Raw genomic sequence first — 11,649 nt, forward strand, 5'->3', positions numbered from 1 at the left:
GCTCCATGTGGTTGATACAAAGGCGGTTGGCAGCGATAAAACGAGTGCCGGGGGCAGTCGGTTTTGTCTTTTAAATGGCGATTGCTCCCTGCGACCTGGGGTTTTTACTCTCCGTCCCCCGGCATCGCTGCCGGCCAGGCTGCCCCTGCTCCGTGGCACAGCAGCTCTGGGCTTTGCACGGCCGGCGCTGAACTGGTGGGAGGAAACGTGGGGCAAAACCCAGCGCAAACCGATAGCAAAGGTCTGGGGTCCCGGGGGGAGCGAATCCTGCTCCCACGCAGAGGCTCACACGTGCTCCTCTGCATCCCCGCGTCCCCTCGCTGCACAGCAGGAGCTTAAAAAGCACAACCCTGACAGCAGAGAGCAACGGGCAACTTTGCAGAATTAAATACAGGCGTGTTGTAAAAGCGTTGTGCTCTCAGAGCATGGATGCACCAGCCGTGGCCCGCTTCCAAAACGCTGATCTCAGCTTTGAGCACCGAAAATTGCCCTTTTAGCATACAAGATGCCGCACAATCTCAGCCGGCCTTATCTCCGCAACCTTCTTGTGCCTCCTGTTCCATGGGATGTCTCCAGGCACAGGAGGCTGCCAATGCTCGTGGGCAGAGAGCGGCTCCGCGGCTCCCGTTCGCTGCTCCCTTTCCACCGCTGGCTCAAAGCACTGATAACTTTCAGCCTTAAAGATTAAATAAAAGAAATAAAGCCCCTATCTCTGTCATTTCATAGGCCTGGCTCCAGCTACCGCAGCTAATTTAATTGCGTGACGCAGCTCGGGGTGGAGGGTAAAGCACGTTTGCATGGAGGAGAATGCGGCCAAGCTCCACCGAGGTGGTGGTCCCTCGGGGAGGGCAGGGTGAAGTCGGCCTTTGGCGCGCGGCATTTGAGAACAGACGTTCCCGTCCCCCCCGGGCTCGCGGCAGCTGTCAGGTATGTGCTGAAGAGGAGCCAGAGCTGGAAACAGCTCGGTGGAGTTATCGGCAGATGCGGCGAGCAGGCAAAGCTGAACGGGGCTGATGGATACGGTGGCGGCGGCTGCCGCGCTGACAGCCAGAAACGCTTCGCTGTGCTGTTCTCGAGGTGCGCGGCGGCACCAGCTGCAAGATGCTCCTTAATTGCACGAAATGTCTCTGCTCAGACGAGCCCCGGCTCACGGCTGTTCCCTTTGTCCCCAGGGTTTCGTACACCCCAGGACCGCACTTAACCCACCAAATGCCTGGCACCAGCTTTCCGTCGCATACAGGTGTCTAGCCTGAAACTTCTCCCCCACACCCCACGGCAAACACCCACCTCGTTGCCAAACTCTTGCCTTTTTGTCCCGGGGAAGCCCTGGAGAGCACACTCTCTGCTAGAAGAGCCATCTTATGGCCTGGGTTTCCCATCCCAACCCTGGCTGTACAAGTGTGGGGAATGAGTCCCTTCAACTCCCTTTGGTCTGGTTCCCTCCGAGCGACTGGTTAAACAGGGAGAGAGGTCAGAGACCTGCAACATCAGCACCCTAAACGCGTCTCAGAGCTCAGGTAGGAGCACACTGGGGACACCCCTGGGCCCTGCAGGTTATCTGCAGATCCAGAAGCAGCCACGCAGCAGAGAAAGAAGCATTTAGGAACAGCCTGGACAACAGAGCTTGTAAAATCCCCAGTGCAAAGCACCCCCAGGCTGCCAAAAAACAGGGAAATCCCCCCCAAAATGGGCAAAGCAGCTGCCAACGACCACAACCATCACCGGGCATGAAAAGCACTCGTCATGAGAGTGCCGGGTTATGCAAACTTACAGCCGGAGTCTTGTTCTCACGTGCTGGGACTCCTCTCGGGTGGGCAGAACCCCCGTAAACCCTCTGCAGCTTCCAAATTCCTGTGTAACATCTCGGCTCCTCCTGGCCAAGCAAACGCCGAAGGTCGCGCCGCTCGCTGGGCATCCAGTTGGAGAGGGCAGGAGTCACAGAGCAGAGCAAGCTCAGGCCAGAGCACGATGCTTTATTTCTTTATTTGTGTTGTATTTACACAGGAAAGGAATTCCACATTCCCTCACTGTTATTACTCTAGATAAGAAAAAAATCACTTCTGTACGTAGAAAATAGTCCTGCAGTTGTACTGAGACACGAAAGTGTTGCTTGGATTGATTCCTGGGTTGTGTCAGAATAAGCAGCTCTGCCTTCCCCATGCCAAGTTATCCCAACCCGCGCTCTGCACTAGGGCAGGTCCAGAACATCCTCCCCAGCGAAGCCAGCGATGGTCTGCCGTAGCCGCGCTCAACAAGGAGTCAGATAGCTTTAGCCAACTCTACCCCTTCCTTCCCCCCCAATTTAATTATTTCCTCCTGTCATGCTTGCAGAGAGAGAAATCCTGTCTCCCCTCCAGAGACTACAGAGTTAACAACCTTCCTCTAGCAAACCCTGTTTAAATCCAGCCATTTATCTTTCTGCATTGCTCTTCCTAGCAAGGGAGATAAGGAGCCCCCGTTCGAGGGGAGCTTTACCATATTCAGCAGATCAACCAAGCAGAAAGCGGGCGACAGAATGGCTGGCTGCAGATCAGGAGTCTCAGAGGAGGTTTCCAGCTGCAAAGCACATTGTTACTCTGACACAAGACAGAACGCATCTGTCTTAACACCTCCAAGCCCCACTTGTGTTGGACCCTAGCACGTTTCAATATGGAAAACATAAAAGGTTTGGCCAACCCAAAAAAACCCGCAGTTAACAAGTAATCCTCTTCATCTGCCATGTTCTTCTGGCCAAAACACCCTGCCCAGCACCGGCCTCGGGGTCACAGCTCGTCGTGGGGTGTTTTTGCTACAATCATGAGTTTGGACAGTTCAAAGCGGAACTTGCCTTCCCTGTGAGACACTAGAAAGAGAGAAGACAAGCACAGGATAAACAGATGGTAAGGCATGAACAAAACAGCCCTGCTGGTTCATTTCCAAGACGATAAAGCCAGCAAGTCGGGCATTGCACTTCCTTTTTATGCACGCAACAAGCACGTTGTGATAAACCTGTTCTTCCCCCATGCTAATTTAACGTTTACGCTGGAACGGGACCTGCAAAATCCTGCCGCCAGCTATGGATCAAGAGCACTGTACCCCCGACTCCTGGGGCGAGAACAAGCACTGGTCTCCTGTACATTGCCACCTATCTGCTTAAATACTCGTCTCCTGGTAGACAGCCAGGCCTGTCTCCCACTCCAGACCCTTTCTCACACAGTTCTCTCGGTCACAGACCTGTTGTTTCGGTGATTTCAAATTCTTCCTGTTTTAAGGGGACGTCGCTTTGTCCACCCGCTGCAGCTTGAGACTGAAATGGGAAGGAAGAAGGTTTAAGTAGCTGAGGCAATCCAAGAAGGTACTGTATTTAAAGCAAACAAACAAACAGCACATTTTGAAGAATGAACTTGTGTTTTAATAATGTGGAGTGAAAGAATTAAACCCACAAAGGAAATTTGAAGGAAAATCTCTGGCTATTTTTCCATTTCCTATTAAACCACAAACTTGTGTCCTTCGGGTGACTGAAAGCCTCACCACCGAAGACTGGGAAATGGAAGAATGAACCAGACAAAAGCACCAGCAGAGTTTTTATTTACTTTGTCAGATGCAATTTGTTGAGGCAAACCAAGGCTCCCCTTGTGCAGCGCGCCCTGGCAGGACGGTGTCTTTTGGAGTCACCGACGCTGGCAGAGCCAGCAGCAAACCGATGGCATTGAGGGAGCAGAAATAAAATGGTGCAGGAGAGCCTACCTGCGGCCTCTCTCCTGACTGCCACCACTCTCTAATTAGAGACGTGACGGAGTACGTTTTATTGCACCATGTCTAATAAATGTCTTCCATGCCCAATTCATGTGTTATAGCAGCCTCCCACACGCCTGCTTCCAAGTGATCAGCTGGGACTTACATAAGCCATGGCATACTCTATCTTGGCTCCTTTCACTTCAGCTTTAAACTGGGTAAAGAAGAGATAAGACTTCCCTTGGGGCCTGAAACAAGAAAGCAGAGTCTTTGACATCGGCAGAGAGGGTAGAGGTGCAGGCGAGCTCAGGATTCACGGCTCCCTCCCTCCACAGCCACCTCTGGCTCTCTTGTAGCTCCATCTAGCGTAGAGGGGGGAGAGGGGGGAACACAGCATTTATCATCCACTGCCTGGCTGAAGAGCCCACCCGGAGTCACAGTATCTCTTGGGAGGGGAAAGCCCTCCGGTGCTGTCCGGCCGGGAGGCAAACCCAGCCGGGAGGCAGGGTCCCTGGCCCAGATCCCACCTGCCTTGTTGTTGCTTTTGCCTCAGAGAGTTTGGGGTTAAAGAACGCACCTCCAGACGGAGCAGGAGAAGAACAGGTTGTCTTCACTGACTCCAATGTTCATCTGCCATTGCTGCAGAGGGGAAAGGTCCGAACAGTTAATGTGGGTAAGAGCCTCCCGCTTCCCGCTCACCCCTGAGGCCAGTCACCTCTCCTCCCAGCTGCAGGCACGGCAAGTTTCAACCATTCTAAAACAACACAACATAACCACACAACACTTGCTGATAGCGCCTTTTACTTTGTGTTGCACAAAGCTCAAGGCCTGGTCGCCCTCTGCTCTCCACAATTTCATTAGTACAGTTACAGAAAAGAGTTAAAGTCTCATTTCCCTTTACGCTACAAGGACCTGATTCTAATAGGACTTGCAGATAAGAAAGTACAAACTGTGTATCTGCACAGCACTTACTGCAGCAGCAACAGAAGCTGCAAAATACCTTCAAGCCTCCTAAAGAACACAGGAGTTACTCCTACGAGGTCCTTCCTACCAACTGGGCTATGAAAATGTCACTCCCTGTTCTCCAGAGACATCCAGCCCAGAGATCTGTTAAGCCTTACAAATGTCAGGGCCTTGCGAACCACAGCGTCACTGCAACACACGAAGGACGCTTCTGTTCAGGGAGCAAATCCAACAAGTTACTTTTGCAAACATACAGCATTGGAAACGGTGCGACCACCCTTCCTCACAGCTCTCGGTCCCTGGAATCAGCTCATCACAAACAAAATCGTCCTGAACAGCTTCTCACTCTGTGCAGCCGTAAAGACTGAGCGTAAGGGAAACACATGGAGGTTTGCCCAACTCACCTCGTTCGTTCCTCCCTGAGCTGAGTATGTGAAGGTGCAGGTGTAATCCCCCTGAAAGAAGAGAAGACGACGATGAGCAGCCTCGCTCGAGCAGGACCTTCTCTTTGTTCACCACCAGCCACTTCTCGGCAATGATGTGAAGTCTGGGGACACCTGAGAGAATTACCGGGGCTGTGGCACTATGCAGCAGTCACCCTGGGGGTGACCACGGAGAGGCACGCACCACGTCCGTGTCCGGACCTCGGTGGAGCGCAGACAGAGCTAGGGACTGTGCAGCCCTCATCCCCCGTGGGGTGTCAGCAGGACCCCGTGGTGCTGGGGCGGGGACCCGTGTTCTGGGGGCCCAGGGACTCCCAGCCCCCTTCTCCATAGAGCCCCTTCCCCTTCGTGAGCCTCCTTCCCATGGGGACCCTCTTTCTTCGAGACCCCCTTCCCCCTGGCGACCCCTCCCTCCCCTTGGGGTACCTCCTCCTTCTGGAAACCCACCTTGGGGATCCCCTTCTCTTCGGGGGCCATTCTCCATGGCAAGCCTCCCTCCCTGGGGACCTCCTCACCACAGAGACTGTCCCACCTTGGGGAGCCATTTTCCCTGGGGACCTCCTTCTGCGGGAGAACCCCCCCTTGGCGACCCCCTTCTTTTTGGGGACCCCCTTCGCCCTGAGGACCCTCCTCTCCCTGGGAGCCTCCTGCCTTTGGAGACCCCCCTTGGGGACCCCTCTCCCCCTGGGGTCCCCCTCCCCTGCCCTCGTCAGGGGCCGGGTCCCCCCGCCCCTAGCAACCGGCCCCCTAGCAACCGGCCCATTCCCCCCCCCCCCCCCCGCCGCCACCAACTCGTCCCGCCTTCCCTCGCTGACAGCCAATCCCCGTGGCGGGAGGCGAGAGCGACGTGCCGCGCAGCCAATCAGAGAGAGGCGCGTACCCTCTTCCCCCCCCTCCCGCCCCCCCCCCCGCCCCCCCCCCCCCTCGCCTCTCACCAGGCTCCGGGAGAAGGAGTGAACCTCCCCGCCGGGCCGCACGTCGAAGTCGGCCGTGCTCGGTTCCTCCGCGGCCCGGGCCGCCAGGCACAGCAGGGCGGCGGGCACCAGCGCGGCCCACAGCCTCCGGCCGCTCCTCCCGCTGGACGCCGCCATCTTGGAAAGGAAGCCCGGACTACGGCGGGCGGGAGGGGTCAATACGGGCTGCGGCCGCTCAGCGGGCGCCCCGACGGCCATCTTGGGTGTGGGCAGGGAGTCCGGGCGGGTTAACCCTTGGGGGGCCGCGGTGGGGACAAGAGACCGTGGGGACAGGGGAACACCGGGACAAAAAGCCACTGGGATATGGGACAAAGGGACATGGAGACAGCTGTCTCCCCCCAGCCAGTGCCCCCGGGGCCATGCTCTGCTGTGTGGTTACTCCCGCGGGGGGATATGGGGCAGCTGTGGGACATTTTGGGGAGCCCACGCTGCCACGGGCCGTGCCCCGCGTCCCCGCAGCCCCTCTCACCCCAGCCTGGCCCCCGCTGTAAGAAGCCAGCTGTAAGATGCTCCGGGCTGCTGGGCTGTGTGTAGCACTAAATTCTCCAAATTATTCAGGACGAGGGGGAAATAAAAAGCAGGATGGGGGGGAAAGGTTCATTTTCTGCCTTGTCCTGCAGGTTTAATGGGGCAAAGACCTATTTTTTAAAGAGCTCGGCGTGCGGGGGCAGCGCTGTTGGCTCAGCCCCTGCAGGGTTGGGCAGAGCTGCGGCCACGGCCAGAAAACCCAGCCCTGGCTGGTGGCCTTCGGGATTCAGCTGGAAGGAAAAGGGGCCGCGGGAGGGGAAGGAAGGGAAAGAGATGGTCAGGCTGGGAGGAAAGGCGCGGAGAAAGAGCCTCTCTTGGCGAGCATCATGTGGAGGGAGCTTTGCCTTTCCCACCAGAAAAAGGACCGGCTGCATCAGCCGTGCCTCGGCCACCAAACCCTGCCCGGCCGCCGTTTGCAGGTGCAGAGCAATTAGCCGTGCCACTTTTAATTGTTTCTCGCCACACACAAACAAAAGCCCCTTTTCCAGAAGGAAACAGCCCTGGATCCGCAGCCAGGGCAGGGAGAGATGCCCCGGGGAGGGAGGAATGTCCTGGCTCACAGCACGGGGAAGCTGGCCTGGTTGGCCACCCCGCACTGGTTGTCGGCGCCCTTCAGCAGGCGGATGTAGCCCTGCTCACCCCACACCTCCGACCAGCTGCAGGAAGAGACGGAGAATGAGCACATCCGTGTTCCCATGCACGGAGAACCGGCCCTGCTCTAGGAGGGCGAGCGAGAGGGGGCCGGGAACTGGAGCACCCCATGGGACAGGGATGCTCCTGCTATGCCCCTCCAACCCCGGCAGGAGGGGGGACGGGCTGTGCGTGGGGGTGAAAGGGGCAGCGGGTTTGGGGAGACACCCTCAGCCCCTACCTGTTTTTTAAGATCCAGTAGCTCACGTTGCGCCCGCGCTCCTGGCTCGTGCCGTAGCCCACGGCCAGCATCCCGTGGTTCACCCGTTGGCTGCAAAACACGCTGCTGAAGATGCCTGGGAAGAGCAGAGCCGGGGTGAGCCGGGGGCTGGCCCCGATTGCTTCTTCTCCGGGTGAAAGCAGGGTAGTGGATCCTATTCCCCTGGGCGGGGTGCCCTGGGGAAACTCCGAGGCTCAACAAGGGCTCAGCAGCCGCCCCCCCCCCGCCCCGAGGCAGCCCTGCCTCAGTTTACCCATCCATGCCACAAAGAATGAGACGGTACCTGACTTGTAGAAGTGGAATTGGAAACTGCTGGCATCCACCGCCACAGACACGGGGCCCACGGCCGCCACCGCCTGCTCCAGCGCTGCCTCGCTGCCCTGGGCCACCAGCCAGACGTCAGAGCAGTTGGCCGCCCTGTCCTGGGGGTTGTATCGGCAGCTGGAGGTGTCCTGAGAAGAGGGGGAGAGTGACGCTGGGGCTGGGACCCGCCGGCACCGCTCTGCTGCGTCCCCAGAGCCGCCCGCCGTCCCTTACCGTGGCCATGTAGGGGTAGACGTGCTCCGAGTTCAAGCCGCCGTTGTCGCGCACGTACTGGAAGGCGCGGGTCATGTAGCCGCCGTGGCAGCCGTTGTTGCCCAGCTTTCGGGAGCAGTCGATGAGGTTCTGCTCGCTCAGCACTGCCAGCTTCCCCGTCCGGTTGAAGACGAGCCCCTCCAAGGCCCCCGTGGCACTGAACGCCCAGCACGACCCGCAGTGCCCCTGGGCGAGATGGGGACAGCGGGGAGGGTCACGGCATCACCCCAAAACCCACCGGAGAGGGATGCCGTGACCCCCCCCCGTGCTGCTCTCCAGCTCCTCGGCTGCAAAACTGCAGCGGCCAAAACTATGGGAGCTGCTTCTTGGGGTTGCCCAGAGGTTTTTTGGTGCTTGGGAGGATGCCGCTGCTTGTTTCTGCTGCCCAGATTCCCGGCACCCATCGCACAGCCCCGGCCGGACCTCCGCCCTGTGCCCACCTGGTTCTTCACGGGCGTCACGTAGCCCTTCGCCCGCCAGTCCACCGCCACCGGGGTCTTCAGGGCTGCCAAAGCCTGGAAGAGCGGCGCCGGCTCCTCCTGCCGCGCCGGGGTGAAGCCGTTCAGGAGCTGGTTAAACTCCTCATCCGTCTGCAGGTCACCAAGGAAAAACTCGTGTGATGCCACCAGTGCCTGGCTGGCACCACCGCGGCTCCCCACCGGCTGGTCGACCCCCGGGAAGCAGCCCAGCCCCAGGGGCACCTGCAGCTCCCAGTGGAGCGGGTTGGGGATATGCAATTCCCGGATCGAGCCCTGGGTGCATTGAGGGGTCCCTGGTTCCCGGATCAGGCCCTGGGTGCAGGGAGGGGTCACCGGGGAAGGTGCCGGGCATGTCGGCAGGTACCAGGTCCCCGTAGTGGTTCATGGCCAGGCGGAAGGCGTGCTGCCCCTGCGACTCCTCCTGGTTGTGCTGCTGGATGCGCTGCAGGTTCTTCTCCCAGACCTCCCTGCGGGCGGCCTCGGCCTCCTGCCACGGGGCAGAGCAGCAGCAGGATCAGAAATGTCCCCCGGGAGCACGGGGACGGGGTAGGTGCAGACGGGTGGCTCTGGGTGACACCCACCCCCCGGCGCGTGCCGGGAGGCTTGGGGGGAGCAGGACCTACCCCTGGGTACTCCTTGGCATGGAGACTCTTCCACCCTTCCCAGGCCTCCTCCAGGGCAGGATCCAGCGCCGCGGTGCAGCCCAGCAGGGCCAGCAGCAGCCCCAGCGGCAAGGCCATGGCACCCAGCTGGGGGGAACGGCGGGAGCAGGGTCAGGGGGTTCCCCAGCCTGAGCCGCATGGCTACCAGCTGGGGCCATGGGCTGGGAGCAGGGACGAGTCTTTCCAAGCCCGAATTAGAGGTGAGGGGGAACAGAGAAATGCAAACAGAGCGGCCGAGCCAGAGGGAAGAGAGACACGTTGGTTCTTTCAGCTGGATCAGCTTTTGCGTGGCCGCGCTGCCGTTTTGACAGGAGCTTTAGGAGGTCTTAGCCGTCCTTTGGGTGGTATTTAACTGTCCTTTTTAGGAGAGGAACAAGGAGCTTTGCAAGAGAGCAGAGCCTGGACGGCAGAAGGAGGCAAACGCAGACGAAAGAGCAGCGAGAGCGGCAGGGCCGGTGCTGGCTCTCCCCGCTCCCTGCCCCACTACGCTCCCCAGGCCTTTCCCCACCTTTATTTGCAGAACCCCACTGGTTTTCTCCGCCACCGTCCCGGCCCTCTCTTTCCCCCTTCCCACAGCAGCATCCCCGGCTGCAGCAGCTCTCCCTGCACCACCGACAAGGAGCACAGCTAACCGCCCCTGCCTGGGGACTCAGCACCCAGCAGGATCGAACCCCAAGCAAAAGGATGAGCAGAGAAGGCAGGGTCATACCTGGACCCCTCCGGAGCGAGGTTTGCCTGTTGGCTGGAGACAAGTGCCAAGCTCCAACCCAGAGCGGCTTTGGGACTCGAGGCAAAACAGAAGAGCCCGGCGGAGCAAGAGCCGCAGCCACTGGGCCAGGACGAAGCTGTTTTCACTTGAAAGCCAGCGGAAATCTGCACCAGCAGAAATCTGCACCAGCCTCTAAGCAAGGGGCTCGAGCTGGAACTGGAGATAAGAGGTTTTTCTACAGAGGTGGGGAGGTGGAGGAGCCGCTGCTCCACGCTGATGACTGAAACCTTGCATCTGTCCCAGCACGAAGGCGGGATGTCTGTCTGTACATGCTTCACCAAAATCCCTCCGTGAGGATTTTCCAATATCAATTTACACCCTTTCTTTTCGCCAACATCCACGCGCAGCCCTCCCCCAGCCCCGGCCCGGCCCCCATCGCCGCCAGCCCCTCTCCGCTGCGGCCATTTGTCTTCCTCACATCGCTGCCGCGCGCCCCGCGCCTCCTTTGATGGACCCTGGTATTTCTGAGCAACTTCAGTTATTCTGGGGGTGCTGCTCTGCAAAGCCACGCAAGCACACGGCAGGGCCCGGGCAGAGGACAGAGATCAAATGCCTGAGACACCCCTAATCACCGAACGCAGTTTCCACTGACGTGGCTTTCCAAGAGCGAGAGCCGTCGTCGCACCTGTATTCCACACGCTTTGGGAATGGAGATGTCGGAAAGTTTTCCATTCGAGCATCTTTCAGGGCCAGCAGTGGCTTTTCTGAGCTAATTTTGTAGCTCTAGCAGTGTTTTTGTTTCAAAAATAAGTCATCAAGAACATCTGTTCTCCCTCCACATCCTCTGCCTAAAAATAAAGCCCCACACGTTGGGTTTTCATGGGAGAAATGCCTCCCAAGCCGCTCTCATGCTCAGTCCCAATTTTTGAGGAAGAGTCATTTTCGCCCGGTTTCCCCGGCCACTTCCTCCGGCCGTTACCGCTCGCTCAGGAAATTAACTCAACTTCATGCTACAGCTGCAAATCCTCTCTCCGAAAGAGACACCATGAACCCAGCTGCACCATGCTTCATACTCCCATTACCCTTCCCACAGGACAGTTGGGTGGGGGCCTCCCACATCACTTGTATTTCAACCCCTGGCAGAGCCTGTTACATATTGAAAAGCTCAGGATTGCGGTAGGTGATTTCCCAGTTAATGCCTCTCAGGATTCTCAATCCCCGAAAGAAGAAAACCAGCCCCTTTTTATGGCATCAAATAATCCTACAGCTTCAGAAGCAAGCTTGGAGGATCAAAGGAGCTGACAGATTTGTAAACTCTTCTAGACAAGAGCATTTTAAGAGTGCATTGCAGACATTTTAGGAAACACTTGCTCTTTTGGGACAGGAAAAAGCAGTTTAAGACTGAAAAGAAACAAACCCTGCAAAATAAAGCTTCTTACCATCCACTGGCACCCACCCGGCTCTAAAGAAGGCAGGGAGAAAGGGGAGCAACTTTTCTGTCTGCAGGTTTCTCTCAAGGAAACTTCGGAGATGTGCAACTTCCTCTATTACGTCCCCTTCCGCCCCCTCCGACCTCAAAAGCTGCACCAGGGGTTACTCGACGGGGTGCGTAGTAGAAGCTAAAACGCGACTGCAATAGTCGGGACAATTATTTGGGCACAGGGATGAGAAGGGGGCAACAAATATGCTCA

The 11,649-nt window shown here is 58.0% G+C and overlaps 2 protein-coding genes across 3 annotated transcripts; both read right to left on the reverse strand.

Moving 5' to 3' along the window:
• Nucleotides 1-1,964: 1,964 nt before the first annotated feature.
• Nucleotides 1,965-6,220, reverse strand: MYDGF (myeloid derived growth factor). The gene is made up of 6 exons (XM_076359344.1): nt 6,056-6,220; nt 5,082-5,132; nt 4,292-4,353; nt 3,881-3,962; nt 3,214-3,286; nt 1,965-2,842 (listed from the first exon to the last, which is right to left on the reverse strand). The coding sequence occupies exons 1-6, from the start codon at nt 6,209-6,211 to the stop codon at nt 2,763-2,765; spliced, it is 504 nt and encodes a 167-aa protein (XP_076215459.1). The 5' UTR covers nt 6,212-6,220; the 3' UTR covers nt 1,965-2,762.
• Nucleotides 6,221-7,052: 832 nt separating this feature from the next.
• Nucleotides 7,053-11,460, reverse strand: LOC143170781 (procathepsin L-like). 2 transcript variants are annotated; one of them, XM_076359339.1, is made up of 8 exons: nt 11,415-11,460; nt 9,211-9,336; nt 8,952-9,074; nt 8,549-8,698; nt 8,070-8,294; nt 7,816-7,984; nt 7,494-7,608; nt 7,053-7,278 (listed from the first exon to the last, which is right to left on the reverse strand). In XM_076359339.1, exons 2-8 carry the CDS (start codon nt 9,325-9,327, stop codon nt 7,179-7,181), a joined length of 999 nt encoding a protein of 332 aa, XP_076215454.1. In that variant the 5' UTR covers nt 9,328-9,336; nt 11,415-11,460; the 3' UTR covers nt 7,053-7,178. The 2 variants fall into 2 exon arrangements, with proteins under 2 accessions (XP_076215454.1, XP_076215453.1); XM_076359338.1 differs by having other exon boundaries at nt 11,398-11,459.
• Between the last annotated feature and the right edge of the window lie 189 nt (nt 11,461-11,649).

Source organism: Aptenodytes patagonicus, chromosome 25, assembly GCF_965638725.1.
Source record: "Aptenodytes patagonicus chromosome 25, bAptPat1.pri.cur, whole genome shotgun sequence".
Taxonomy (NCBI): domain Eukaryota; kingdom Metazoa; phylum Chordata; class Aves; order Sphenisciformes; family Spheniscidae; genus Aptenodytes; species Aptenodytes patagonicus.

What these genes read in the sequence shown, in the direction of transcription:
- MYDGF (XM_076359344.1), bottom strand. Translation starts at nt 6,211, where the DNA reads ATGGCGGCGTCCAGCGGGAGGAGCGGCCGGAGGCTGTGGGCCGCGCTG. An exon ending in ACTCCTTCTCCCGGAGCCTG is followed by an intron (nt 5,133 to 6,055) that starts GTGAGAGGCGAG and finishes CTCTTCTTTCAG; the next exon opens with GGGGATTACACCTGCACCTT. An exon ending in TAGAGTATGCCATGGCTTAT is followed by an intron (nt 3,287 to 3,880) that starts GTAAGTCCCAGC and finishes TTCCCATTTCAG; the next exon opens with TCTCAAGCTGCAGCGGGTGG.
- LOC143170781 (XM_076359338.1), bottom strand. An exon ending in ATGCCAAGGAGTACCCAGGG is followed by an intron (nt 9,075 to 9,210) that starts GTAGGTCCTGCT and finishes GCCCCGTGGCAG; the next exon opens with GAGGCCGAGGCCGCCCGCAG. An exon ending in TACTGGATCTTAAAAAACAG is followed by an intron (nt 7,279 to 7,493) that starts GTAGGGGCTGAG and finishes CTCTTCCTGCAG; the next exon opens with CTGGTCGGAGGTGTGGGGTG.